Source organism: Sprattus sprattus (genome assembly GCF_963457725.1).
Source record: "Sprattus sprattus genome assembly, chromosome: 7".
Lineage (NCBI taxonomy): Eukaryota > Metazoa > Chordata > Actinopteri > Clupeiformes > Clupeidae > Sprattus > Sprattus sprattus.
Genome location: NC_137926.1, coordinates 29,524,992 through 29,551,816, shown reverse-complemented (window position 1 = coordinate 29,551,816; position 26,825 = coordinate 29,524,992). Strand labels below are relative to the sequence as shown.

General features: G+C 45.4%; 2 protein-coding genes across 2 annotated transcripts; both read left to right on the top strand.

Moving 5' to 3' along the window:
- Positions 1–87: 87 nt before the first annotated feature.
- endouc (endonuclease, polyU-specific C) lies at positions 88–3,704 on the top strand. The gene is made up of 8 exons (XM_080842845.1): positions 88–105; positions 462–524; positions 623–722; positions 819–930; positions 1,478–1,599; positions 2,225–2,337; positions 2,439–2,589; positions 2,950–3,704. Exons 1-8 carry the CDS (start codon positions 95–97, stop codon positions 3,208–3,210), a joined length of 933 nt encoding a protein of 310 aa, XP_080698971.1. The 5' UTR covers positions 88–94; the 3' UTR covers positions 3,211–3,704.
- A 343-nt stretch (positions 3,705–4,047) lies between these two features.
- polr3b (polymerase (RNA) III (DNA directed) polypeptide B) lies at positions 4,048–26,495 on the top strand. Its single transcript, XM_080841854.1, has 28 exons — positions 4,048–4,182; positions 4,415–4,447; positions 4,579–4,635; positions 4,727–4,791; positions 4,871–4,946; positions 5,065–5,165; positions 5,286–5,377; positions 5,545–5,662; positions 5,892–6,000; positions 7,881–8,003; positions 9,446–9,562; positions 9,845–9,982; positions 12,095–12,256; positions 12,440–12,640; positions 13,968–14,130; positions 15,064–15,217; positions 15,915–15,989; positions 16,340–16,438; positions 16,650–16,777; positions 18,693–18,902; positions 19,246–19,404; positions 19,496–19,613; positions 19,823–19,965; positions 24,320–24,423; positions 25,092–25,258; positions 25,379–25,492; positions 25,637–25,810; positions 25,984–26,495. Exons 1-28 carry the CDS (start codon positions 4,111–4,113, stop codon positions 26,111–26,113), a joined length of 3,402 nt encoding a protein of 1,133 aa, XP_080697980.1. The 5' UTR covers positions 4,048–4,110; the 3' UTR covers positions 26,114–26,495.
- Positions 26,496–26,825: the final 330 nt, after the last annotated feature.

Sequence of the window (26,825 nt, the reverse complement as noted above, 5' to 3'; positions counted from 1 at the left end):
GCCATTAACAGGTTAATTACCAGAGGGGAGGGGCTGGCCGCTTGCAGAATCATCAACTGTTGACTTTAACGTAGCAGTTCACCGGACTGCAACCATGGCGTACGGGTGAGTATTCTTCTCTCAGGATTGTTGTTGTAAGCTGTTCTGTCATTCTAAATTGAAAAATGGTCAGTGTGGCTTTCGTTGAGTCAATTCAGCCTGTTAACTTTATGGACAGGTTTTACGTTTTGTGACGCCAACAGTCTTTGTCGAAAAGTGTTCTTAAAGTTAGTTTGACGACTTTGCAGCATGGTACAGATCGTTTCCGCGGCTTGTGTTACTTTATTTGGTGCTGACTATGCAGTGCTGCTTTGCAATAAGATACTGTAACTGATCAGACGAAATCTACTATTTCAAATTATCCTCTAAGAAGTAGTCAAAGATATCCCGATATCTTTGACTTATATTGTGTCTTCTTCCAGGGCAAGCTTTGGAACATTGATGATACTGTTAACAGTGGTCCAGCCACTGGTAAATGCAGCAAGGTTGGTGATGCTTTTTCAGACCACTGATAATAAGAACATTACTTCCTCCCACATGGGGTATTTGAAACTGAAATCTAATGTTATCCACTGTACTGCAGTCAAAGTGTGAACCAGGAGTTGTCAGACATTCTGAATGAGCTGTGGAAACTGGATAAGAACCGCTTGTCCCCAGGGACAGACTACACCATCTCTCTGCAGGTGTGAAGTTTGAGTAACGCCCCTTTATTGTGAATGAATGCATTCGAAGTTAATTTGCCTAAGAAGTTTCTTTCCATTACTTTATATTGAAACTAGGGGAAAGCAGGCTATGTTACCCATGGAAGCACCTATGCAAGGGATTTTGCCTCAAAACCCCTCTTCTCCTATGTTGATGAGACTAAGCTTAGCACCATAACCACATATTCCTGTGAGTATACTTGGTCTTAGTGACATTCCTTCCCAGAATATTGCATCTCATATAATAGAGAATACTGTTCAGACTTGCTGATGCACCAACAGACTATGTGTTTATGTAACTGCTTTTTTAAAGTTTCCACAGTGCTGATAGAGCTCCACCCTAACGTTTTGAGGGGTGCTCACTGGAACAGGCCTCTTTTAGTGGGCTGATGCAGAACAGGCCTCAGCATGTTATTGTGTAACAACCTGTAATTGGAGTCTGGCATACAAAACAAGCCTGGGCTCAGTAAAACCCAGTGTGCAAGCCAATTGGATTTGCCAAAACTTTGTTACTAAATATACAATAAAAAAGAACTACATTTTCCTACAGGAGTCTTTCTATTAATCGTGAACTTTGCAAAAGCATTTAGCTCCATTTTTGTTTCAAACTGATGTTTCAAACACAAACTTTTGTAATTTATTGATACCACTTGATATAATTTACTCAAAGACTACACAGTATCTTATTATAGTTTCCCTGTTAATCCTGTATTGGTTGGTCTTGGTCTTCTCTGCAGGCTTCATGAAGCTACTGGATAACTATGTGATGGCCACAGGCACGGCTGAGAGGATCACCCCAGAGGAGGTCACGGAGAACAACCAGTTCCTAGACGCCATCTTGGAGACTGAGGTTATGAAGGTTAGACCTGGAATCTCACTTCCCAAACCTCAAACCAATCTTTCTTTGGGAGCTCATTGCTTCTCTCAGAACTTCTTGGAAATCACATGTTTTTGTCCTTATCCTTCCCTGTCCTGACATGAACAGTGCAGAGTCAAACTCCACTGGGAATACTGTTACGTCCTGTCACACTCTGTTCTTGGAATACACTTGCCAAAGCCAGGATAAAAACAACATGCTGCAGCAATTGAATCGTTTTTTTCATGATTTATTGTAAGAGCTGTCCTTCCAGTATCGACACACCATTACTTATGCCTATGAATGCTAGAGCACTGTACATAGAGAATTATTACTGACAATAGTCTGGTAATGCCGTTTCAGTTCATGATCATTACCAATATGGCTGTGACTGTGGTAAACATTCACATGCAGCAAGTTTAAACACTCCTCAAAATGTAGAGAAAAGTGCAGTACACAGTGCAGGCAGCCAAAATAAACAGGCCCAGGCGGAACAGGACAAGAAGTGAAACACATCAAAATGCCTCATCACTCCCTCTGCTTGTTGTACCTGATGTATAAAATACTATTTGTGATGCAGACCACATTGAATTAACATGCTGGTGTTATTTTGCTATGTCTCCCCCAGAGAGCACACAAGTACCTGGTGGATAAACACCAGGCTCGGGCTAGCCAGAGGGATTTCAAGACCGACCTGTATGAAATGTGGTTCCGCCTCTATCACAGAGACCGCAATGGGGGGTGAGTTAGAGCTCCTTGTGAGTTATGTGTACATTATTGTTATATTACGTTTCTGATAAAGGAAGCTCGCTCAACAAGCTCATTAACTCTCTATGGGACAGTGCTGACTCCAGTGGATTTGAGCATGTGTTTGTTGGAGAGACCAAATTTGGCAGAGAGATCATGGGCCTCCACAACTGGGTCCAATTCTACATGGAGGAGAAGAACAAGCACCTTGACTACAAAGGATACAAAGCCTCACGCAATGATGTGGTAATAGCAACTTACTGTGAATATTCATACAGATAGCCAACACAGTCATGTGACAACAGAACCGTGATGCACAGAGGCGAACATTAATATCAAACAGGTTTGCATTTTAGGAATGTCGATTGTATACATTAACTGTGAAGGTACATACATTAATCATGTTATAAGTAAGGCAATGAGAAGTTGGCAATATATCAGAAAATGATTTACCAGACTACATTAGCAAACCTGCTAATTCTACGTAGTCTGCAGTTTTTTTCAGCATGGTCAAAGATATTTGGATATAGCACTCAATTTAGCTAATTTGTCCAGTATAGTAGACATTTATCTGTCTGATTAACCTGTCTTTTACCCCTCACCCAGCCATATGCAGATGATCATGTCCTGAACACACAGTTTAGCTGGCACGGCCTGATCAAGCCAGTGGGGAGCGCCTTCATTGGGGTCAGCCCTGAGTTTGAGATGGCCGTCTTCACCATCCTCTTCCTCACCTCTACGTCTAAGTCTACCACCGCTGTGGTGAACCTGGATGAGTACCAGTTGGAGCTGGTGGTGTACAGGCATGGCCGCTCCATCGGCACTGCCTATCCAAAGCTGCTGAGCAGCAACAACAGGCATCTGTAGATGTGACTCCTGTTGAACCCCACTTGCATCACTCTGTAGAGCCACAACTTAACCTCCTTCTACCCCTGTCACTCATCTGTGTGCCATGCCTGAGACCAAGCTGCATTTAAATCATTCAATTATGGTTAAAAGGTAATGTTGAAGTGCTGAGGTTAAGTGCTGTGCATCTTAAGATCTTCAATATAATCTTCAATATGTTATCAAAAGTAGATTTGTCATGTCTATTGCTTTCCAGCCCAATATGTTCTTGAATAGCTAGCCCTGCCAGCTGTGCCAGCAGCACATTTACACAACACAGCACTGAGAGCTAGGATTCTCTTATTCGTTTCTGTGTATGAATTGAAGCACGTAAGGTTTTTTTATAGCTTACTTTTTACCAGGCTTTTTTGGTTTCAGGGTAAATGGTGACTGTTCTCAAAAATATTCCATTGATCACAAAACATTGTACACCCTGTACCTTTTATATTACTGCCTATAATCTGCCTTTAGAAGAATAAAATCTTGTTTATAAATGTGTGGTCTGTGTTTGAAAATCGAAAATTCCTTACCAACTTTACTAACCTCATATCTACTGTGTTTGTGTTGTCACATGTGATCAAATATAGTATTTGATTATGAAAGTAGAACATATAACGCACTCCAATCCCATTTTAATGAATTGTAACATTTTAAAGATTCCAGTGAAGAAGACACCGCCATGATCAGTCGCTGTCCACCGGAACACTTTAATATTTACAATCTGCTGCACGGTGCTTTTACGACGCTGCACTCACTAGTACACATGTACAGCGAACTTCCGACTGATGCATGTTTTGCTGTTTCAAGGTGTGATTATGAGGTAATGCAACGGTGACAACTTCATGGTTTACATTACATGGTGAATTAAGGAACGTGTAAACTATGGAAGTTCTACACGACGAGTTCGGGGACATGTCCCATCAACAACTTGCGGCGCCTGTAGATACTGTGGAGGTGAGAGAACTAGCACGAGATGTGGAACACATGACATGATATGTCTGAAATTAGGACTTGTCTGGCCCTTTTTATTTTAAGGGGGAACGGAGCTTTTTAGTAGCTTTGTCCCACTGTCATTTTAACTTCGATTATCAGTGTCTCTGTGGCTAATAAAGAGTGCAGAAACGCCCAGATAGCAACCTATTTGCAATGGAAGGCTTAACTGTCGATCCCTTTCTGATTTTAACAGGAAAAATGGAAACTGCTCCCAGCGTTTTTGAAGGTAAGGCTTAATAGATAGCCAGCAAGTCGCGATGTAACAAGTTAATCCATCATCAAGTTATATACTGTTTCTTTTTGCATACTAGAGACAAAATGTCAAGTTTCATACTGTCATTTCATATCAATACTTAGGTCAAAGGCCTTGTGAAGCAACACATAGACTCCTTCAATTACTTCATCAATGTGGAGGTAAGTCAGTGCAAGGAATAGGCACTTTGACAAGATGTTTTTTTCTTAAGCAACATTCTATTTCTCACTACCACCCACCTTTCACTTCTAGATAAAGAAGATCATGAAAGCTAATGAAAAGATCACTAGTGATGCTGACCCAATGTGGTACCTTAAGTAAGTTGCTATTTTTTAATATGAAGTTTTCAAGAGGATTCACCCTGTATTCATACTCATAAAATCTCTGTGTTTCTAGATACCTCAATATCTATGTCGGTATGCCGGATGTGGAGGAGAGCTTCAATGTAACACGACCAGTATCTCCACATGAGGTGATTATCTACAGAGAGTTGGAAGTTGCCTCTCTCCTCTGTGTGTTTGTACCAGAACAGACATTTGCCCTAAAAGTAGGAGCTGATCAGTTTCTCTGTCTTCCCTTACTCCTGATAGTGTCGTCTGAGAGAAATGACATACTCTGCACCAATCACAGTGGACATTGAGTACACCAGAGGGAGTCAGAGAATCATCCGAAATGCCCTGCCTGTTGGAAGGTGAATTAGCTGTTTGCATGCCGGTTGTTGTAGTCCTTCAGGAGAGTTAAGAGATATCCTTTCGATGTCCCCCAGCAGTAGGTTTCATCTGTTGTAAACAAATGTGTCTTATTTGCCCAGAATGCCGATTATGCTGCGGAGTTCCAACTGTGTTCTTACAGGAAAGACCCCCATGGAGTTCTCCAAGCTAAATGAGTGTCCCCTGGACCCAGGTTAGTTACAATTCAACCCCATCAAAGACACACAAGCGCGCATAAAACTTTCCAGCATCAATCTTTATTTTTTTTAATGCCAATGTATATTGAGCATTTAGGGGTCTCGGCTCTCATGCACATTCAAGGGCGATGTGATTCTGGTATTGTTTTGTTTTTGGGTGCAGGTGGCTACTTTATTGTCAAAGGCCAAGAGAAGGTCATTCTGATCCAGGAACAGCTTTCCAAGAACAGAATCATTGTGGAACAGGACAGGAAGGGGAACGTCGGAGCTTCAGTGACCAGGTATCTTCCTTCTTTTAGATCATCCACATTCTCCTCCACATTTGTCCATACTGAAAATGTTCCCAGTCAATAAAATACATTTCTTGAAATAACCTCATGTGTTGATTAAGTATAAAATTGTCAGTTACATTATTTATCACACTTTTTTGGTGCCTGAGCTATTATGTCAGTGTTGACCTCTTGTGTGAATCTGCAGTCTAATGGTCTGTCTGGTGTTGTTTGTCCACAGCTCCACTCATGAAAAGAAGAGTAGGACAAACATGATTGTAAAACAGGGCCGGTTTTACCTGAAGCACAACACGCTGTCAGAGGATGCACCCATTGGCATCATCTTTAAGGTGGGATCTTATACTTATTTATTTTTTGTTTAGAGACATTACACAGATTTTGGCTGAAGCTATCAAACTAACTAGCTGAAAGCCAATCTTGCTTGCTTTGCAACACCATTAACTGCACAACTGGTGCTGATGAAAACCAACCAGCTTGCTAGCTTCATTATTTGGCAACATTGAGCTGTGAAAGCTAGTCTTACATTTCCATGGTGTTTTAGACCCAGATCACAAAACTACATAGGGCAGAGCTTATGTGGCTAGGGGGATTGACCGGTGTATTCATCTGTCCTTAACATAACCATAACATTTAAATGAATTTAATGATGTTCTAAAAACGAGTTGCCTACAAAATATACCTACAAATGGTAAAATAACTGCATGATGTGGCATTAAAATGATTTTTCAAAAATGTATGGTGGTGATATAATGAAGAATGGCCAGAAGAGGGCGCTACAGACTAACCTTAGTCACAGCCTGTTGTGACGTCTACCCTCCAGTAATAGTTGAGTGTGCAGAGAAAATAGATTTTAAACATGTTTTATGCAGGGGTGTGACATCATTCACTTTAATTTAAATGATTCAAGTGTATAATACAATTTGTTGATGCAACAGGCACATCTTTTAAGGATAATTCTGATTCTGATATGTTCTTTAGAAACAGCTGGTTGGATTATGCCCGGGCATAATGTCGTTCTCATATGTTCCCATGCCCTAATGGTAATTAGTTCATCTGTTGGTGATTGTTCTATCCTGACATGGGGTTTTTAATTAGGGACGTTCATCCCGATCCATGTGAGTCAAAAGCCCAATGCACTCTCCATCCATATGGGAATGTAGCCTCTGACTGCTCTGATTGCTTCAAAGCTAAATTGGCAGCTAAGTGTGTTTGCTCTGCACTCAGGCCTCCGGCGCAAATGCGTGGAGCCCCTGATCTGGAGCCTGCAGACCTGCCAGCCTCTCTGCGCCCTCAGCCCTGTCCCGTGCTGCGCCCCACTCCCAGCTCAAGGCTCCACCGTTCCCACACAGCCCCATTAGCATAAGCAAATGTCAGGGAACCCTGGCACTCCCTTCTCCACTCCAGTCACCCCAGCTTGGCTTTTCTCTGACTCGGCCTTTCACTTCTCCGGTGCTTGATCTAAATATTCCAACTGCTTTGTGATATGAGTCCACACACCCCCAGCCCATTTACCTAAACAGAAACCTCGAGCTGCTGTAGCATAACTGCTGTTCATTACTGCGGATGTGTTCTTGGAAGTGAATGCAAGTGAAATTAACTCCTGCTATGTACTAGTCCAGGATCTTGTAGGTCTCATAGTATGTGAATCTCACTTGTACCTCTTACCTACCTCTGCTCTGCTTTGGCTTCTGTGGTTGTTAGTCATCTCACTTGCTTCATGTCCTGTGTTCTAATTCTGCATTAATGTTATCACCTCACTAGAACAGTTCACAAACAACCTATGACCTATTTTGTTATATTCATTGCACCTGAGTCTACAGAACCCACATAAGCTTTAAGCATCATGATTAACAGCTTCTAGCATAACTGAGCATCACCCAGTGAACCACGGAGCCCTTAGGGTACGCCTCAGAAGTGTTGCAGTTAACCCCTATCTCCTCTGCCTGACCTTTTCCTAGACATACAGGCCCCCTGCTCCCCAACTCATACTTTCTCACAACCTTTTCGCCTCCCTGTCTTTGGGTCCAGAGCAGTGCTGATATATCCGACACCTCCACTGACTCACTTGAGCGTTGTACACTCTCTCTCTTAAGGTTTCCATAAACTTCTAAATGGAGCCAGTGGAGAGCTATGACTGTCTACTCCGACGTTCCTTCTTTTGTCCTCCACACATCTCACCACACTGCTCTACTTCTCTGTGTGCTGTCAGGCGATGGGTGTGGAGAGTGACCAGGAGATCGTGCAGATGATCGGCACGGAGGAGCATGTGATGGCTGCCTTCGCCCCCAGTCTGGAGGAGTGTCAGAAGGCCCAGATCTTCACCCAGACGCAGGTATAGATGGTCTAGAGCTGTACACCCACACAAACACCTGCACAGCAGCAAACAAGATCTTTGGCAAAATTATAGGGGAAATTACATAAAATCCTAGGTCCTGTTTGCGTGTCTATTTTGCACCAGAGAATGTTAAGGACATCAGGGCATTCTTATGATAGTGTTGGAGTATCAAGAGGGGAAAAAGGTCTGTTAGTTTGTGTGAGTGTTAGAATACTTACTTACATCTCTGAATACAATTATTTAAACTATTGTATTTTGTACAGAAAGAGGGGGAAAAAAGTTTTCATCAGGTGTTGGAGCCAATTTTTAGCTGGGTAGTATTTAAATACATGTGAGCGAAGGTTTAGACCTCTACCTCCTCGAAGGGTACGAGAGCTTCCACAGCAGCAGTCATCCCTGCCTCCTAGCAACCCCCGCCTGAGCCCCTCTGAATGTCCGTTTAATGCTGGCCTGTCCCTGTGGTAGTTCTCATTGTGCTCTATAGGGCTTTAATGAGTTATATGATAAGCCCACGTGATCCGCCTCATTGTCCAGAAGACAAGGCGCACTGGTTTAGCAGGCTGAAAAATTACGCTTCTTTATTGAGTCGTGTAGATCCTCTCAGTGTCTGGCAAGACATCCTGGCAAGTCTACATTCAGGGCTGAAGTCAGCGTAAATACACGCCTAAAGCACTCCTTGGAATGCTTCAGTGTTTTTGCGCTCCCTTTATTTGTACTGGGACCAAAGTGATATAGACAAATGTGTTTACAATACTATTGTGTCACATTAGATAGTGAATTATTTACACATTTTATTAAAATTGTCTCCTCAGCTGATAGGGGCAGACTGTGGCCATGGAATGAATTGTAGCATTAACCTGGTAGGGGAAAGTTACCCCACATAGACTGATGTGTGGAGTCTGTGTGTATGGGGTAGGGGGGGTCTCTGGGTGGCAGGGAGGACCTGTGAGCTGCTGCCCAATCCAGTCAGCAGCTCAGCCTTCAGTGTGGGTGGTCTGAGGAGGAAGCCCACAGCTGCAGGGACCTCTGACCCCCGTGCCAAAGCTCACTAGTCAGCAGGCAAGCGCTGACTCAGGTGGAGTGTGTGTATGTGGAGGTCCATGTTTGCAAAAAGGCCTGTCACGACCTCAGACTCTGCCTTAGAATCAAACCCTTTGAGTGGCGGTGCGTTTACTCTCCTGGGTTGCTTATTAAACTACCTGGAATGGTTCATTTTCAAACTAGCGTTCCATACAAACTGAGTTTTTTTGTCTGACATGATTAGTGACACTATGTTGTGTCTGCAAGGTGCAAAAAGAAAACATGAATCATTATGATTATCATGGAACTCAATAATTAAATCCCAACCCTCCTGCCTTTTACATTTTCAAATATCTTGAGAGCTCTAAACATCTCTGTTCTTGTGTGTCTGATGTGATCTCGCATGTGTCTGTGACTAGGCCCTGAAGTACATCGGGAACAAGGTGCGACGACAGCGGATGTGGGGTGGACCCAAGAAAACCAAGATGGAGGAGGCCAGAGAGCTGCTGGCCTCAACCATCCTCACCCACGTGCCTGTAAGGAGCAAACACAGCTGAGACCCACCATACACACACACACACACACACACACACACACACACACACACACACACACACACACACACACACACACACACACACACACACACACACACGCATTCATTCACTCACCAGTCTGTAAGGACTGCATCCACCTGAGCCCCCCCACAAACACACACACACACACACACACACACACACATACACACACAGATATACACAAATTGTCAGTATTCTCTTAAGCTTTAAATTTGCGTCCATAATCTCCTTGTCCCCCAGGTGAAGGAGTTTAACTTCCGTGCAAAGTGTATTTATCTAGCTGTTATGGTGCGGAGGGTCATCCTTGCCCAGGGGAACAACAACAAAGTCGATGACCGCGATTACTATGGTAACAAGCGTCTGGAGTTGGCTGGCCAGGTGAGTGTGTCAGTGTGCTGCTTCTATCTTCATCTGTTTGCCACTGCCTTTATTTCTCTGTGAACTAATGGGGTTGTTTTGTGAATTTCATTACAGCATCCATTTAAAAGAAGCATTATAGAGTGTTTACTAGCAGTCAACAGTCCTGGCTTAAAGTGACCAAAAATGGCATGGTTGGCACTGATAAAAGCTAGTTAGCTTTCTAATTATGTATTCATATATTTGACGTTTTTTTTTTTTTTACAAAAACTAGATACAAAAACACACCTTAATGATGGTCAAATTCCATTCCATTTGAAGGCCTTGGTTTGTGTACCTCACTGTCGCCACGGTTCTAGTAGTGTTCAACATCGCTGAGTTCATTCTCATGTTTGTTTACTTTGAATCTATTTGTTGAAGAGTCACATAAACTTTAGTTTAGAAACATTTAGTTTTGTCTCCAGACTGAAATATACGCTAACTCTCTCTCACACACACACACACACACACACACATACCCAGACACAAACACGAACACGCATTCATTGATGAGTGTTGATCACGGGCATGTGCCAGCAGATATGAGCCCTAATCTCTCACCTGCCTCTTTGTCTCCATTCTCCATTCTCTTTTCCCTTTATCCCCCTCTCTTTTCCTTTCTCTCTTTCTTTCTGTCTTTATTAATACCTTAATTATTTCTTCCCGCTGCTTTGTTTGCCTGTTTTTGTTGTCCTCCGCCATCCCTCGTTCTCAGACGGTGTGCTTTTGTCGCCTTTGGGGGCTGGTGAAGAGGGGGGCGGGGGGTGGGCCAAGAGATACGCGGCGGCGGCGGCACCAAATCCGAGGGCTTCGGCGGTGCGAACGCCAGCGTGCGGGATTCTTTAAGCGCGCAGCCACAAAAGAGCCGGGGCCGCCTTGACTCCAGCGATTGAACTAATCCAGTGAGCCAGGCTCTGATAATGTAATTATGTCTGTCTTCAGGCTTTTAATTTCCACCCCACAACCCCCCCCCCCCCCCACCACCCCCCAGCAGTGCCAACCTGCTCTTGGTCGAGGGCTCGGATTGAACTGAGGGGTTGTTGCTAGCTGCAGGGTCCCCTTTCAGTCGGGGCTTACACACACACACACACACATGCACACACACACAATCTCTTCACTCCGCAATTACGATTCCCTGACATTCAACTAATTGGCCCGGCTGTGCAGTAGGAGCTTAATTTCTTTATTAATTTTTTCACTGCCGCTTGTTTTGATGTATGCAAATATGTCCGTGTGTGTGTGTGTGTGTGTGTGTGTGAGAGAGTGTGTGTGTGTGAGTGTAAGAGTGCAGTGAGGCAAGATGAAGAGGTGCTTTGCAAAGACCCTGTTTAGAGTGTAGAATGCCCTGGGAGAGGGTCCAGGTTAAGCTTATCGTGGTGGCGGGACACCTGTTAATTAAACCGGCCTGTGCAGCCGGCGAGCCGATAAGCAGAGAATGAGATGGCACCAGAGCCAGATGGGCCGCGTGAATGGCGGCGGATGAATACGCTGCTCGAGAGACGGTGGCGCGGCGCCGTCCGTCAGAAAGGAGTTTCTGGAGCGCTGCGGTACCTTAGAGATTAATCGGCTGTTGAAAGTTCAGCAGTAGACAGTTGAGTTTGAGCTGGAAGTTTGGGGGTTGACTGCATCTCAGTTTAGATGACTACACAAGCTGAATTCCATACTGGAATATTTGTTGTTGCCTTACTGGGCCCCTCTCGTTTAACCTTTAAATTTAGAGTGCTACATCCATGCTAGATCCCTGCTACATCCACGCTACATCCACGCTACATCCACGCTACATCCATGCTACATCCATGCTACATCCAGGCTGCATCCACGCTACATCCATGTTATATCCAGGCTACATCCAAGCTAAATCCATGTTATAGCCAGGCTAAATCCACGCTACATCCACGCTACATCCACTGCTATCTAAGTCACTGGTGTTTTTATGTCCTTAATTCTACAGAAATTGAAAGTTCCTTGACTGAAATGAAGATGTGTAGGATTGCTTGAGTAACTAAAGCGAGGGAAGTAGTCCGAGATCGTTGTGACGGTGTGGAATAATCATGTTCATTCCTCTCTCTCTCTCTCCTCCCCTCTGTCTGTCAGCTGCTGTCCCTGCTGTTTGAGGATTTGTTTAAGAAGTTCAACACGGAACTGAAGAAGATCGCCGACCAGATCATCCCCAAGCAGCGAGCGGCTCAGTTTGACGTGGTCAAGCACATGAGACAGGACCAGATCACCAACGGCATGGTCAACGCCATCTCCACAGTGAGTCAGGCCAGCCCACTCACTATTGATGAGGAGGTTTCATACATCGAACTCCCACTGAGCTCTGCACCAGCAAAGCCACTGCTCCAGACTCCATTGCATCTCTTTTTGCCAGAGGACCCTCATATTATTCTCTTTTCTTTTCTTTCCTCTGCTTCTCCCACTCTCTTCGCCCCCTTGTAGGGTAACTGGTCTCTGAAGAGATTTAAGATGGACAGGCAGGGCGTGACGCAGGTGCTGTCTCGCCTCTCCTTCATCTCGGCGCTGGGCATGATGACTCGCATCTCCTCCCAGTTCGAGAAGACGCGCAAGGTCAGCGGTCCGCGCTCGCTGCAGCCGTCCCAGTGGGGCATGCTGTGCCCCTCCGACACCCCTGAGGGGGAGGTGAGTGGCCCTCAGGCACCCGTACCAGAAGCATGACCCAAAGTACGAGTTGTACCCCATTCCTCATCTATGCAGGGCCACGAAATCGAGGAGGAGTGGTTCATGTAAACACCCTTGTGTAAATGTTAATGCGTGGGTTTGGGATTGTCAAAGCCCTCTCGGATAGAAGTTCTCCATCTTGATATGATGGACACTGTGCTTTGAGCTGTATTACAACAGAGTTCCCATGCAGTTGTCACACTACTTCAGTTAGACCTCTATAACAGTGTGTGAACATTCACCTACTGGCACTTGTAAGAAACAACAGACGCTTCAGATGTTTAAAGAAAGAAGCCGCAAACCTGTCTGTCAGGAAAATCCTGGTCCGTTCTGAAGCAAAATGGTCAGCTCCCTGAGACTGATGGATGCATCATCCAGCTCCAAGGCAGGGTATCAGACAGGAGAGGCAGGGTATCAGATAGGGGTGGGTATTGCCAAAGAAGTCACGATTCGATTCGTATCACGATTCACATGCCACGATGCGATTCTATCACGATGCATCGCGATACTTGAATTATTGCGATGCATTGCGATGCATTGCGAATTTTCACTGAACACTGTTAGAAAAAAATTAAGCCATTACCAGTGGTTGACTGGCTGTGTATGATCTGGATAGTGTGTTCAATTGATAACTCAAAGCAACTCAATTCATACATAGCTGTATTTATTGAAACGACTTTTGGAGGTTACTTAACACAAATATTATTATTACTGGATACACTGCATGTTTTGTTTATGAATGACTTGTCGCAGTATCGCGCGGCCGGAAATGCTTGATGTTCGCCAACCATTCATGCAATTTTAATTATTAATTTATTTATTTTTTAATTAATAATCGATACTTGGCGTCAACAATCGATGCAGTAGATCGTGAAAATTAGAATCACGATGCATCGTCATGACGATTATTTGGCACACCCCTAGTATCAGACAGGAGAGGCAGGGTATCAGACAGGAGAGGCAGGGTATCAGACAGTAGCCGGTGGGCTGTTGAGCATGATTTTTTTGAAATGCTACATCAGCTAGAGTAGTGCATTTTCCAGTTGGATATTCATGAGCTGTAGTTCTGATTGGTAAAGTCAATGAACTCTCCAAATGTGCAATACAAGGCAACACTGGGCAGACATTATTGTGATGGACTTCTAATGCACAAATGATAGTTAGTCTTTCCCCACGGTTTTCCATAGTGGCCCTTCAACTGCGGAAGGGTTTGGTTGATGGTCTGTTTCGGGGTTGTTTGGGGGAATTTCTGCCCAGTAAGGTGTGTTGTGTGGTGTGTTGTGTTTAGGCTTGTGGGCTTGTGAAGAACTTGGCCTTGATGACACACATCACCACAGACATGGAGGACGGGCCCATCGTCAAGCTGGCCTTCAACCTGGGTGTGGAGGATGTCAACCTGCTCTGTGGAGAGGAGCTGTCGTACCCCAGTGTTTTTCTGGTCTTTCTCAACGGTGAAGACCCACACACACACACACACACACTCACCCACACACTCTCCCTCTCACAGACACTTGCACGCACGCACACACTTACATACAGAGAGAGGGGGACAAAATTATACACAAACCCAAGCACATGCAAGCTCAATTTCCTTTTTGTAACACACAATAGTACATACGTACATGTATGCACCTGTTAATGCATATGGAAATATCAACATGTTAAGAGTGTTTCCTGGATTTACACTGTTGCATGTTTTTAGTTTGAAAATGCACAAAGGCTTTAAAAAGGCTGCTTTGCACAAAGAGGAAGCCTTCAAATAGTTTGCGGCTGAAGTCTATAGTAAAACAAAATCCTTGTATAATAAGTCTAGTCACCCTGTGGACCACAGAGCTAACCAGCTTGCTGAAGATTAGCTTTCAATGTCATGTTGTATAGGACAGGCGCTTCGGTATTAATTAATGTATATGTTTTCTAAAGCACTGATAAAGTGTCTTTAAACCAGCTGCCTTCCTGCTTAATTAATTAACAGCAGCTGATGTCAAAGCAGCACAGGCCAATAGACACACACACACACACACACACACACACACACACACACACACACACTCAGTTATAAATGTACACACACACAAACCCAGAGTTTAGTGTTGCTTCACAAAGGGTCTCTTGCATAAGCTGCACATTCTTTGTGTATGCTGACAGACCACTGCTGAAGTCTGTGTCATTAGTGTACTCTGTATACTAGCCATCTGACATTCCTACAGTGAAGATCAAGCTCTGTGCATCCATGTTCTCATTGCTCTGTGACAGCAAGACATTCTGTGTGTGTGTGTGTGTGTGTGATGTGTGTATCTCTGTAACAAAGGGAGAGAGCAATACCCAAAAAGCCAGGCTGGGCGGTATGGCAGTCAGAGCAGATAATCAACCATATCATCCTCCAGGTAATATCCTGGGTGTGATCCGGGAGCACCTCAAGCTGGTGAACACCTTCCGGCTGATGCGGAGAGCAGGCTTCATCAACGAGTTTGTGTCCATTTCCACCAACCTGACAGACCGCTGCGTCTACATCTCCTCAGACGGGGGGAGACTGTGCAGGTATATACTTCTGACGTGTGTGAGAAAGTCTTGAGTCAGTCCTGTGCAGGTATACTCAAACCCACTCAATGTTCGATGCTGCTTAAGACCTGCAGAGTATGGATCAGTTTGTAGCAGGTACTCCGATCTAATGACACACTGCTAATGTTTTTGTTGTTGACATACTGTATATTCATAGTTTTTTTCCCACTCCTATGGCCATACTGGTCATATGGACATACATATTGATTTATGATCTTAATGATCCATGTAATAAACTATACTTAATTCAGCTGCCTAGTAAATAATCACTAAATCAACGTATCAACTGAGATTGGCAGTAACCCAAATACCTGACTCCAGTCGGGTGGAGGTACCAAGCTTCAGTCTCACTTAGTGGATTAAACTTTTTATTTTTCTCTTTCTCCATATAAGATTATTGAGGTTCTAAATATGCCAACATGCCAACTCATCCAATGCTCTGGGCCTATGCATTCGCTCAATTGCTGTTTCTAATGATTCCCACTCTGACTTGTATCTGTTGGCTACAAGTCAATCTCTTTCAGCTGGTAATGCATGTGTATCTATAGACTTGTATTCTGTCCACGTGCTAGACATAGAGGCCTGTAAGATACCATCAGCACTTAATCATCAGTGCCACCAAACCCACCTTGCCCATGTTTATGGTCTCTTTCTGCCCTCTTTGTGTTCTCTTCAGACCCTACATCATAGTGAAGAATGGGCAGCCAGCCGTGAAGAACAGACACATAGAGGAGCTGTCTCAGGGTTACAGGTGCTGCTCTCGCACTCTCTCCTTGCACCCAGCACCACCCATCTACACCCACCACCACCCATCTACACCCACCACCACCCACCTACACCCATCTACACTCCACCCACCACCACCCACCTACACTCATCTACTCTCCAACATACTGGTGAAATTGTTGGGCTTCCATTTCACTTGTGGCTTGATGTTCTAAGCTTTGTATTTGGTGAATTTGACTAAATATTCAATGTGTGCGTGTGTTCTACATGTATTCTGATATGTTGCCAAGCATATGTCGGTATAGTAAAGACTGTGAATGATGTATTAACAATTGCAACTGTCTCTCTCTCTCTCTCTCTCCCCAACCCCCTCAGGAACTTTGATGACTTCCTGCATGAGAGCTTAGTGGAGTATCTGGACGTGAACGAGGAGAATGATTGCAGCATCGCTCTCTATGAGCACATGATCATCAAGTAAGAACTGAAGACCGGGCCTCTCCCTCATGCAAGCTTGACAGTGATGCCACTGCTCTATAACCCTATGGGACACACACTTGAGTCTATGTTACATTTGGAGTAAAACACTGTGTGTGTCTGTCTGTCTGTCTGTCTGTCTGTCTGTCTGTCTGTGTGTGTGTGTGTGTGTGTGTGTGTGTGTGTGTGCGCGCACATGTGTGTTTTACAGAACCACCACACATCTGGAGATTGAGCCGTTCACTTTGCTGGGTGTGTGTGCTGGCCTCATCCCATACCCCCATCACAACCAGTCCCCTAGGAACACCTATCAGTGTGCTATGGGCAAGCAGGCCATGGGTAAGGCACAGCGGCTTTGATTATATTATGATGTCTGTGATGGTGAATAGTAGAGCCAAGCAACTTTCACTCCTTGTTGCACTCCTCCTGTCACTCTCTCCACTATAGGTGTCTATAGATCTACTATGTATTGTAGTCTAACACAAGATTAGTGTCTTGATCATTCTGAAAGTCCTGTCCATGTCTCTTAATTATGTCTGTAAATGTTACAACTTTGCCTGTAAGAATGAGTTAATATTCTGCAGGATTTCAAACATTTGCCTGTTTGAATGTAGTCGTGGTAATTTTATTGATCTGCTTTGGCATCTCTCTGATTGCTGTAGCCAGCTTCTGGAACAAACTAAACAGTCACAAACAGTTCCAGACACTGTAGTCCCATTTAAATGCATTTACAATATCGTTAATATTTGAATCCTTTTATCATATTCACACGTTGAACACATCACAACATGCAGACACCCACACAACATGACACTATCCACAACACACTGATAGAAGCAGTCACCCGTCCCACACATACACCAATATTCTTTCTTTTTTTCTCAGCATTCACTGGCTGCCTTGTATATCCTTATCCACAGACTTTCACCAGGTCCAGTGCACACACTCATCATAATGTTCGTGTGTGTGTGTGTGTGTGTGTGTGTGTGTGTGTGTGTGTGTGTGTGTGTGTGTGTGTGTGTGTGTGTGTTTGTGCGCACACATCAAACTTTGGCGTGCTTGCGTAGGGGTCCCATTGTGTGCTGTGTGTACAGGGGCCCTTTCCCTGCCGCTGTCTGCGAGCGCAGGCGGGCCCTGTCATTGTGTAGCGGCCCCAGTGCAGTGGGGTCAGTGTGCTCAGCTGCACGAGGGGACGAGGGAGCGGGAGCCCCTGTTACCAACACGACTCCAAACCTCTGGGCTAGCCCACCAAACACACCATTACCATTCAGACCCCTCTCCACTCCCCGCCCCTCCCCCTCACAAATCTTTACAAAAAAACACAGGGAATGCAACTTTATTTGGTCCAGTGCCCTCTGCTGTGTGTGTGTGTGTGGACAGGTCCTATACATGTGCAAATCTATCTGTGTGGCCCCTGGCCTATAATGGCAGGATCTGAACTTGTAGTCTGATTGTGCAATAATAGCATCTGACAAATGTCAAGGCCCAAGGGGCAGGGGCTTTTGTGCCATAAACTGCCCTGCTTTGCTGCTCCAAACTCTAGCAGAACCCCACAACCCCCCCCACGACCCAAACACCAATCTCCACTATCCCCACACCAACCCCCCCACCATCCTGTCAAAACAAAGTAGCTTAAGCACATTCTGCCACTAGAGATGTATCCCATCAGAGGCAGGGTGAAACCACTCAAGCGAGGACTGTATTCAGCGGGTGGATGGCTTGTGTGACAAGCAATCGCTTCTCCAAAAAGGATTATCTGTTTGTTAAACCTGTCCCAGTGTTCCTTAGTAATTCTGATCCTGCCCCACCACCCCACCCATGTAGTATTATGTCTCTGCCACACCTATTGAGCAGATTGATGATCTAAATCAAGGCCATCTGGGATAGGCGTAGTGTTGATTCCTTGAGATGTTCTTCAAGAAGTTATTCAATCAATTATTGGTGACTTCATCTGCTTGTGATTGAGCAGGGTAACTGATCTTCATTAGGTAGTGCCATGTGGTAGGACCGCCTTGGTGGAGTTAATCAACAGAACCAAGTGTCCAAATCCACAAGCAGCTTTGAATCAGAAATGACCACTTGCATGGTTACAACAGAGCCTGGAGAACCCAGAGAACCCAGTGTGTTCATGTCGCCAACAGCTCACTGCATGCATACTAAATGTAGTTTTCCTCTCTTAAACTTTTGTGTGGTGGTACAATGCAGGAAGCACTTTAAGCCTTCATTTTAATGATCTTCTCGTCCTGAACCCAAGGCACCATCGGCTACAACCAGAGGAACCGCATCGACACACTCATGTACCTGCTGGGCTACCCTCAGAAGCCCATGGTGAAGACTAAGACCATCGAGCTGATCGACTTCGAAAAGCTCCCGGCGGGCCAGAACGCCACGGTGGCAGTCATGAGCTACAGCGGCTACGACATAGAGGACGCGCTGGTGCTCAACAAGGCCTCTCTGGACCGAGGTGAGACCCAAGGGGAGCCTCAGCCCACTGGACACGTACAGGGCTGTGCTCAACACCCAACAGGACCAGCTCTATCTAGAAAGCCTGGGTTATTTAGGAGTCAAGTTAGCCAGTCTGTTTATGGAAAAAGAAAATTTCTTGTACTCATTGATACATTGATTAATAATTGATATGATATTGTTTTAAGACTTGAATTGACTTGCAAACACTTTAAGCTGTAGCTGTTTGCTGCCAAAAGATTCTTAATGAACCATACCCCTTTCTCAGAGACTGTTCCCGCTAGTACTTTGTTCCATTGCAACGTCTTCACATCTGCTCATGGCTCTGTGATTGATGTTCTCAGGGTTTGGACGGTGCCTGGTCTACAAGAATGCTAAGTGCACTCTGAAGCGCTACACTAACCAGACGTTTGACAAGGTCATGGGTCCCATGCTGGACGCAGAAACACGCAAGCCTATTTGGAGGCACAGCAACCTGGACGCTGATGGCATCTGCTCCCCTGGTGAGGGCTTGGGACTTTAGAGACGTTAAACCAGGAACTCAATTCATTCTTTATTCAGCTCACTCTGTATGTGTGGTGGGTTGTGTTTCAGGTGAGAAGGTGGAGAATAAGCAGGTGCTGGTGAATAAGTACATGCCCACCGTCACCCAGACGCCACTGGAGGGCACTGCCCAGCCTGGCCAACCGCAGTACAGAGATGTGCCAATCACGTGAGGAAACACACACTCACACACACTCACACACACTCACACACACTCACACACACACTCACACACACACACACACACACACACACACACACACACACACACACACACACACACCCCTTCAGTGAGTCTCAGCAGCATCTTATTCAGAAGTGTTTCCAGGCCTTTATCCTATCTGAAGTGAGTGGTTGGTTTGTGTTGCTTCGCTGCAGCTATAAGGGCTCCACAGACTCGTACATTGAGAAGGTGATGATCTCTTCCAACGCAGAGGACGCCTTTCTTATCAAGATCCTGCTGCGGCAGACCAGACGGCCCGAGATCGGAGACAAGTTCAGCAGCCGGCACGGCCAGAAAGGTGGGATACCTGTTTCTACTTCACAGAGCTCGCCACCTTACACACCACAGAACTCACGCTAGTACAGAAAAACACACGTTCTTCATACCTAAAATGGTAGGATGCAACGGGATGGTTGAAAAAAAAGTAGAACTTTTAATTACTTGTAGGTTGAACTATTTTTAACTTGATATGCTGCCTGGAAAAAGGTAAGCTAATGGTTCTCAACACTGGGTGAAAAACAGGACAGGTGTACTGAGTGTGCACTGCCCCTAACACACACACACACACACACACACACACACACACACACACCTGTCCCAGATGTGTGTTACACACTGTTGCACACGCTTTCATTTCGCGTGGAATCAGGTGTGTTTTGGGAGCCGTAGCACCACGGCAGTGACAGCAACAGTGGTGGCATCCCACACCGTGCATGGGTCCAGGGTCCAGTACGTCCTGAGGTCGTTTCCTGAGCCCTCTTCCCTTCTCTCTCTCTCTCTCTTCTGTCTGCGCGCCTCTTCGAGTAAAAGCTAGAAAAGCCCCAAAGTAAGCCTCTGGTCTGTTCGCCTCTCTCCAGACATGAGCAGTTTCAGTGGTGTGAGCCGAGTGTGGTGTCAAGACCGATCCTACTAAGAAGAACCACCCTCCCCCCCTCCCCCCCAACTACTCGAGGGGCCGTTTTTGGATTAATTGGCTCTTTGTCCGGATCCAGACTATGCAAATGTTTCACACCACCACAGCAGTGTTGTTGGGCCGCTCCTGGGAAAGAAAAAACTGCTCACCGCCCCCATTGTTTTATGGCTGCTCCACAAAGGCAGGGGCAGCCTGATGTTTTAATCAGAAAGCTAACTGGCGCCATGCATAATTCACCCAGCTAATAATGAATAGGCACTGGAATGGGCAGCCATGGGGTCTGACCAGGGGCGGCCCTAGCACATTTGGCGCTCTAGGCGAGCTTCACTCATGGCGCCCCCCCTCCCCCCCCCACGAAAACGGAAAACTTTCAAACGCTATTTTGCCTTGTAAGACTGCAATTATTTCACATAAACACAACAACGATCGCAGCAAATAGACTGTGTTACCGTCACGCACCTGTATAAACTCAGTCCCAACACAGTACAATGACATGCAATAAGAACAGGTACATCCTTAGTTCATCATCACACATAGAAAATGATGCGCCCGCCGCAAGGCATTATGGGGCGACTATGCCGGCACGCTACAGTATGTATTCTCATTATTTGTTAAATTTAGCTTTGTGGCGAAATTTACTTTTTCGCTTCAATGTCGTTAAAAGAATAAGTTAATTTGCGCATAGGCCTACGTGACATTGTTGGAGGAAGTTGGTTTTGTAATTAGTTGCAGCAGACGAGGCGCTGTTGAGCGGCTGTTCCCATAAATCCATGTTAATGTTCGTCATTCACAATAATGTTTGATAACCCCCTGAAGAAGTTGTATAAATTTTTTCCCACGTGTTGTCTATCTGCTCATTATACACTGTTTCTCCAAAATTAGTTTGATCTCTGAAATACTGTGTTCATTAATGTTTTCATGATAACATATTGTAGCAACCCTTAATGTGTATTGTACATCATAAGTACATATGCCTGCACCTCGCGAGGTTACAACATCATTAATTTCACCTGTCTTTACAACGGTAGAGAGAGCAATTTGGTGTGTTCTGTAATCCGGCCCGTCTATTCATGCACGCCGTTCTGTCAATACCAATGAAGAACATACCCCTCCGTTTTAGATTTTTGTCTCATATACCCGAATGTTAGATTTAGTTCTTAATGTCAAAATATTGGTTGGAGATATAGAAGGGGCGCCAATGTATGCGTCCGGGGAAAAAAAAGGAAATTATTATTGTGTTTTTTTTTCTTCTTTCGGGCGCATTATTTGGCGCTCCCCCTCTAGATGGCGCTCTAGGCGGCCGCCTACCCCGCCTGTAGGAAAGGCCGCCCCTGGGTCTGACAGCAATATGGCTGTGGCACCTAAACACAGAGGTCATGCCGGGGTCATCTGTAGGGTTAAATGGGCCACTCATCACAGGCACATCTGAGTTGGGCTACAGAGCCGCTGTCAGTGGGGTATGAAGAAGAGCATTACTCAAAGCTTGTGTCACTGATTAGAGTTTAGAGCCCTTTCTTTATCATTTCCTTATTTTTTTTCAGTCATTATACAAGCTACTTAGAGTTAATGTAGTTTTGGTAGACTTTGAACAGAACTGTCGGGTACTTCCCAACAATTGATAAACTTTCAGGAGAAATTAACACACTGCTATCCTCCATCTCATGTCATCAGTGTCTTTAGTATTTTGAGCCTTTGCATAGTTCAGCACAGAACTCAATATCCATGTATAGCGTAAACGTATTCACCTCCCCTATGTGTAGCATTCCATTCGAAATGGTATTACCTAAATGCATGTGTTCATAGGATAATAATGCTAGTTTATGCTAGCTCTGGGCCATAAGAGACAGTGAACAGACATAATAGATAGTCACATACTTAAAGGCAGTGTTGAGATTGACTGAGGAGCATGCAGTGTTTAGTCTTCCCAGCAGCCTTCACGTGAGGGGACATGAGTTCCACTGCTGTCCGTCCCCTCTCCCCTCTCTTTGTCTCTTGTGCGCACCCCTGCCACTGTCCGTCTCTCACTTGTCACCCACTCTGGTCATCAGAGCATGATGAGCAAATAATTTGCCAGTGATTTCACATGCGCACACAAATAGGTAAATATATATGTGTACATTCACATCCACAGCTGTGTTGGCAGTGTTACTGTGCAGGGGAGAGTCCGCATCGGGGGGTTCTATTGTGTGAGGTGCCAGAGTGTGGCAATAAGGGGGTGATGGAAGGCTCTACTCAGTGTGTCTGTGTGTGTGTGTGTGTGTTAGTGGGGGGAAATCAGGATTTGTGGGGGCGACTGGGAGGTGTGTGTGTGTCTGTGTGTGTGTGTGTGTGTGTGTGTGTGTGTGTGAGTGGGCGTGGGGGGTTTGCTGTGGACCCTCGATCCTGTCGTCCTTTTCTCTGCTGATTTCATGGCTCTTTCATCACTAGCCTTCACACAAAACAAACAACCCAGTGGATGCCTGCTCCAAAAACACTATCCCCTCTATCTCAATTCATTTCTCTACCTATATCACTCCCTTTCTTTCTCTCTCTCTCTCAACTATCTATGTATTATTTTTCTAGCACTCTCTCTTTCGCCATTCTCTTTCAACATTCTCTCTACCTTCCTGCTCTTATCGGTTCTCTGACTTCTCAGCTGGTCCCACTCACCGAGCAGCAGACCCTGCTAGATCCTCTCACTCTTGCCTTTCGACACAAAGGACCATTTCACCTGTAGAGATAATCACACTGGTTGTGTGCTTACTCCGTCCTCTGAGTGTGTGTGTGTGTGTGTGTGGCCCATGTTTAAAAAAAAGGAAAAAGGCGGCCCTAGACCAGCAGTGGGAAGCCCACTAGAGGCTCCGCTCCCGCTAAAAGAACATCGTCCCTCCTCTTCTCCCTATCCCCTCCTCGCGGTTGCTGAATGGTGCGCTGGGTTTTGTAGTCAGGTCAGCCACTCGTTCCGAGCTGTATTGGGTGCTGGCTGTTTGCTTACCCCTCTCACTGTCCTCCATAATCCCAGCAGCCCTCATCCACACACCCCCCCACCCCTACTTCCTCCTCCCGCCCCCTCTCACTTTCTCTCTCTTTAGCACTTGCAAATGGCCCAGTGATGTGTTTGCTTACGGGCTGGGAGAGAGAGGGGGCCTGTGTGTGTGTGTGTATGTGCTGGTCCCTCAGTAAACATTTGCGTTCACACTTAGGGCCAGCTATGGTTGGCTGTCCCATCATGTGAATTCCTAATGGTTCTCCTCTAGCACCTCTCGGTGGGTGTCTTCTCTACTCCCCGCCCGTAGTGCATGTGTGCAAGGAGACTCTCAGTACTGCTCCAGCCAAGTGACATAGACTTTAGGTCCAGGCTAGATTTTGGGATTTAAACCGTTTTGGTTTTGGAGGGATCTCAGGTCGTGGCTAGTCAGGGCATCCTAGAAGATCTGGGCACAGAAAGTATCTGCAAATTGTGGAGGGACATTTCTGAAAACCAAAAGTATGAGATGTATAGCACGTAAACACTGAATATAGATGCTTCACAGTAATTACACTCTGAAGGCATTAAGAAATATGGAGTTTGTTCATGTGCCTTATGTATAAGATTCCAGCATTTAATTGTATTTGTTTGCATTCTCTTGCTTTTAAAATACAAGTACAAGGATGCATGTACTGAACACGTTCTCCACATTTTACATCTCCACTTGACATCTGATTTCTAAGTGTTCTTGAATAACCAAGTTGTCTATTTGTGTGTCTGTGTCCCCCTCAGGAGTGTGTGGCTTGATTGTCCCTCAGGAGGACATGCCCTTCTGTGACACGGGCATCTGCCCTGACATCATCATGAACCCACACGGCTATCCCTCCCGTATGACGGTAAGATGCCCTTCACCTGTGGGACGAGCCAGAGGCTCTCAAAAATGTTTTGGTCCGTGTGTGCGTGCCAAAAACTAGTCTGACAACAATTTTAAGATGTTGCTATTAAGTCATTATTATTGTGCAGATATTAATGACATAGATTATGAACTATCAATAAGTAATATTCCTGACCCCGCCCTCGATGCACAGGGGGCAGTAGGGTTAAAGGTCCCATGGCTCTTCCTGCCCCTGACCCGGCTGGTCTCGGGATGAATGGCAGCTGCTTTGTGTGTGACGCAGAGGGCTGATACACTCTTTTAATGAGTTCCCACCATGCCCCCACCCCTTACTCCACAGCCCTATTCATACCTACATGATGTGTGTGGAGGCTCTGGGAGTCAGAGCTGGCCTAGCTTTGTCTGTCCTGATTGCTCATCTGTCTGTGGGGTTTAAGAAATGTTGCTCATTATTCACTGTTCATATTTATTTTTCTCTTAAGGTTGTTATGTTTAATAACATGATTACAAGGGTGTTATTACATACTATTAATGCCCAAATATGGGACACCAAAAATGAGTAAGTATATGAGGAAGGACTTTGGTGAGGGAAATTGGGTTGTAATATGGAGTAGTGATGTGGTAATATTTGCCATTGCTGTAATGTAACACGGTATTGATGATGGCCAGGTGGGAAAGCTGATTGAGCTGCTGGCAGGGAAGGCAGGTGTGCTGGACGGCAAGTTCCACTACGGCACAGCCTTCGGGGGCAGCAAGGTCAAGGACGTGTGTGAGGACCTCATCCGCTATGGATACAACTACCAGGGCAAGGACTACGTCACCTCCGGGATCACCGGGTAATTAGCCACAGCCTCACTTCACCAACACCAGCACTTCTGTACAGACTCACACGGCAGTGAATTAATCCTGTATGTGGTCTAAATGTTTGTTTGATTTTGCATTGTGCATTGCTATAGAGAGCCACTGGAGGCGTACATCTACTATGGGCCCGTGTACTACCAGAAGCTGAAGCACATGGTGCTGGATAAGATGCATGCCAGGGCCCGTGGACCCAGGGCTGTGCTCACCAGGTACATCCAAGCAGTCCACTGATTTCTGGCCTCCTCTGATTTTATGACTTGAATCAACTGTACTTTCTATTCAGCTGCGACTTTCCTAAGTTGTGTCTTCACATTCTTCTTTTTTGGTCTGTGCTTGCTGCTGATGCACCACAGGCAGCCCACAGAGGGTCGCTCCAGAGACGGTGGCCTGCGTTTGGGTGAGATGGAGAGGGACTGTCTGATTGGCTACGGTGCCAGCATGTTACTGCTGGAGCGGCTCATGATCTCCAGCGATGCCTTCGAAGTGGACGTGTGTGGACAGTGTGGCCTGCTAGGGTACTCAGGCTGGTATGTCATCTTGTATTCATTGGTATAGTTTTCATTTGTATCATCACTATCATCTAGGCACCTTGTTATGTGTGCCCTTCAGCATTGCATGATCCCTGATGCTAGTATGTTTTAAAATCCTCTCAAACATTTCAACCGTCCTTTAAAGTCATGCTCGTGTTTGTGTGCTGCAGGTGCCACTACTGCAAGTCCTCCTGCCACGTGTCCTCCCTACGCATCCCCTACGCCTGCAAACTGCTCTTCCAGGAACTGCAGTCCATGAACATTGTGCCACGCCTTAAACTGTCCCGCTACAACGACTGATCTGGGACCAGACCACACCTGTGCAGACCCTCACTGGGCGCTGACTCGTGGTCATCACGTCGATTGTTGTTCGGATGGCGCAATGATGTGCCATATACATTTTTCTGTTTACATATATCAGATGTCTTTACCTCATCGTGACTCTGCCAGTTACACAGAGGAATTGGATAATTATGATTCTATTAATAAATAGAACTGAGGAGATTAGCACGTTTTTGTGACTAACCACTGGTTGACTGAGTTCATGTAACTTTTACATGAGTACTTTTTTGTTTGCTGTTATGAATATTAAGCTGTCAAAGGCTTTATTTGTGTATATTTACTGCTGGACACCACAACTAGGGGAGTGAATGGGTGAATAAACTGTATTATTTCAAGTAGAGCACCATTCATTCGTTCGTTCATTCATTCATTCGTTCATTCATTTGATTTTGTTACCGGATTTCCTTCAGGCCCTGCCTATGATTAGCCTAAAGAGGTGCAAACAGCAAATCTGAGCGTAGTCGCACAAAAGCTGCTGGAGTGGAGGCTTGGTGTCGGAGCTCTGCTGAAAGGTATTGTGTGTCCTTGATTAAGTGCTAGTGTAACAACATTGACAGCAGGAAAAAAAGAGGCTTGTTTTGTATGGACCACCTCCTCCCTTTTTCCGCCGCTGTTTTTACACAAGTCCTGAGCTCTGCCCTATACACACACACAAACACACACACACACA

What these genes read in the sequence shown, in the direction of transcription:
- polr3b (XM_080841854.1), top strand. Translation starts at nt 4,111, where the DNA reads ATGGAAGTTCTACACGACGAGTTCGGGGACATGTCCCATCAACAACTT. An exon ending in AATGCCCTGCCTGTTGGAAG is followed by an intron (nt 5,166 to 5,285) that starts GTGAATTAGCTG and finishes TTATTTGCCCAG; the next exon opens with AATGCCGATTATGCTGCGGA. An exon ending in CCCAGGGCTGTGCTCACCAG is followed by an intron (nt 25,493 to 25,636) that starts GTACATCCAAGC and finishes GATGCACCACAG; the next exon opens with GCAGCCCACAGAGGGTCGCT.
- endouc (XM_080842845.1), top strand. An exon ending in TGGAGACTGAGGTTATGAAG is followed by an intron (nt 1,600 to 2,224) that starts GTTAGACCTGGA and finishes TGTCTCCCCCAG; the next exon opens with AGAGCACACAAGTACCTGGT. An exon ending in AAGCCTCACGCAATGATGTG is followed by an intron (nt 2,590 to 2,949) that starts GTAATAGCAACT and finishes CCCCTCACCCAG; the next exon opens with CCATATGCAGATGATCATGT.